The following is a 1,470-nucleotide window of genomic DNA, read 5'->3' on the forward strand; positions in this document are numbered from 1 at the left end:
AAACTGCATTTATGTCACAAGTTTTGCCTTATTGTTATCTACGTTCTTTGGTATTGTCCCTCGTAGGTTTACGTTCTTCGTTGTTAATTTTTCTGGGTAATTGGGCCTTAAGGCAATCACTTTATTCTCACATGTAGGTGTCACCGTTGTCGTAAACTCGAGATCAGATTGGTAAACCTGACGGATGATTCTGTTTCTTGTCAAAAAATTTCTGAACGTCTTCGAAGGGTACAACTTTTCTCAGGTAAATAATCTTAAAATATAAAGGTCATCCGATTAGATTTTTACTAAAGAATTAAGAAACATGGTGGCGAAATTTATGGCTGTTAGGATGATGTATGCGTTTGCTGCTAAATAAATGATATCATTTAATTATGAAATTTGCAATATTGTTGCCGATATTTGATATTGAATAAACGTACTTATGCATGTTTTTGTTAAAGCATGGAGCTTCACATATGTATACATATCTGTACTCGCTAAGCTTTTTATTGATCGAACCTTTAATATTCGCAGATTCAGATAAGTCCCATCTTTGTCATGACTGCTGAAGTTACTGAAATAAAACCGGACGCCACTGCAGCGGCAGCTGAAGCAAAGCCCTCTGAGGTGCGTATTGAAGATGACGCCAGTGATTGTGGATCTGAGGACAGTATCCCCGAACTTGAAGATGCTGCTGGTGGAACCACACAGCTGGGTGGCGGTGCAACCGGCCTGCCAGTAGATTTGGTATCGAAGGCCAAACAGTCGCGCGGTGAAAAAAAGGCACGTAAGATTATGTTAAAACTTGGATTGAAGCAAATTCAAGGAGTTAATCGAGTCACTATTCGCAAGTCTAAAAATATCTTGTTCGTAATTAACAACCCCGACGTGTATAAGAATCCACACAGCGACACATACATTGTATTCGGTGAAGCCAAGATTGAGGACTTGTCTCAACAGGCTCAAGTCGCAGCTGCCGAGAAATTTAAGGCACCAGAAGCGGCAAGTATTGCCGAAACATTGGGAACAACCACATCGGTGGCACCTATTGCTGAAGAAGATGAGGAGGAGGTAGATGAGACCGGCGTTGATGAGAAGGACATTGAGCTTGTTATCACGCAAGCGAATACGACCCGCGCAAAGGCAATACGAGCACTCAAAAAACACAATAATGATATCGTCAATGCAATTATGGAGCTGACGATGATTTAAACGCATATGTATTGTTGCAGACAGCGTTGACATCGAATGTAGTCATGAGTACCCGCCTTACAATATATTTGGAATTAGAACAACTATAAAATTACAGAAAAAAATTAGACCACAGAAATCACATCAAGCCGAACAGTCTAAAATCGATGACTAATTTGTATTTTAAAAGTCGTTAAGCTAGAAAGCTGTTGCTGCTTTCTATCCCAAACATTGCTATAAATACAGTGAGTTAAAAGGAAAATATTTTTGAGCAATTAAAATTTGGTTCTTGAATAT

General features: G+C 39.3%; 1 protein-coding gene across 1 annotated transcript; it reads left to right on the forward strand.

Moving 5' to 3' along the window:
- Positions 1-137: 137 nt before the first annotated feature.
- On the forward strand, positions 138-1,470 carry Nacalpha (nascent polypeptide associated complex protein alpha subunit). The gene is made up of 2 exons (XM_017607875.1): positions 138-244; positions 517-1,470. The coding sequence occupies exons 1-2, from the start codon at positions 185-187 to the stop codon at positions 1,192-1,194; spliced, it is 738 nt and encodes a 245-aa protein (XP_017463364.1). The 5' UTR covers positions 138-184; the 3' UTR covers positions 1,195-1,470.

The sequence above is a fragment of the Rhagoletis zephyria genome, unplaced genomic scaffold (assembly GCF_001687245.7).
Source record: "Rhagoletis zephyria isolate East Lansing unplaced genomic scaffold, Rhagoletis_zephyria_1.1 Rzeph_scaffold_64942, whole genome shotgun sequence".
Taxonomy (NCBI): domain Eukaryota; kingdom Metazoa; phylum Arthropoda; class Insecta; order Diptera; family Tephritidae; genus Rhagoletis; species Rhagoletis zephyria.

Coding starts and splice junctions, on each gene's coding strand:
- Nacalpha (XM_017607875.1), top strand. CDS start 185: ATGATTCTGTTTCTTGTCAAAAAATTTCTGAACGTCTTCGAAGGGTAC. Junction 245..516: donor AAGGGTACAACTTTTCTCAG/GTAAATAATCTT, acceptor TAATATTCGCAG/ATTCAGATAAGTCCCATCTT.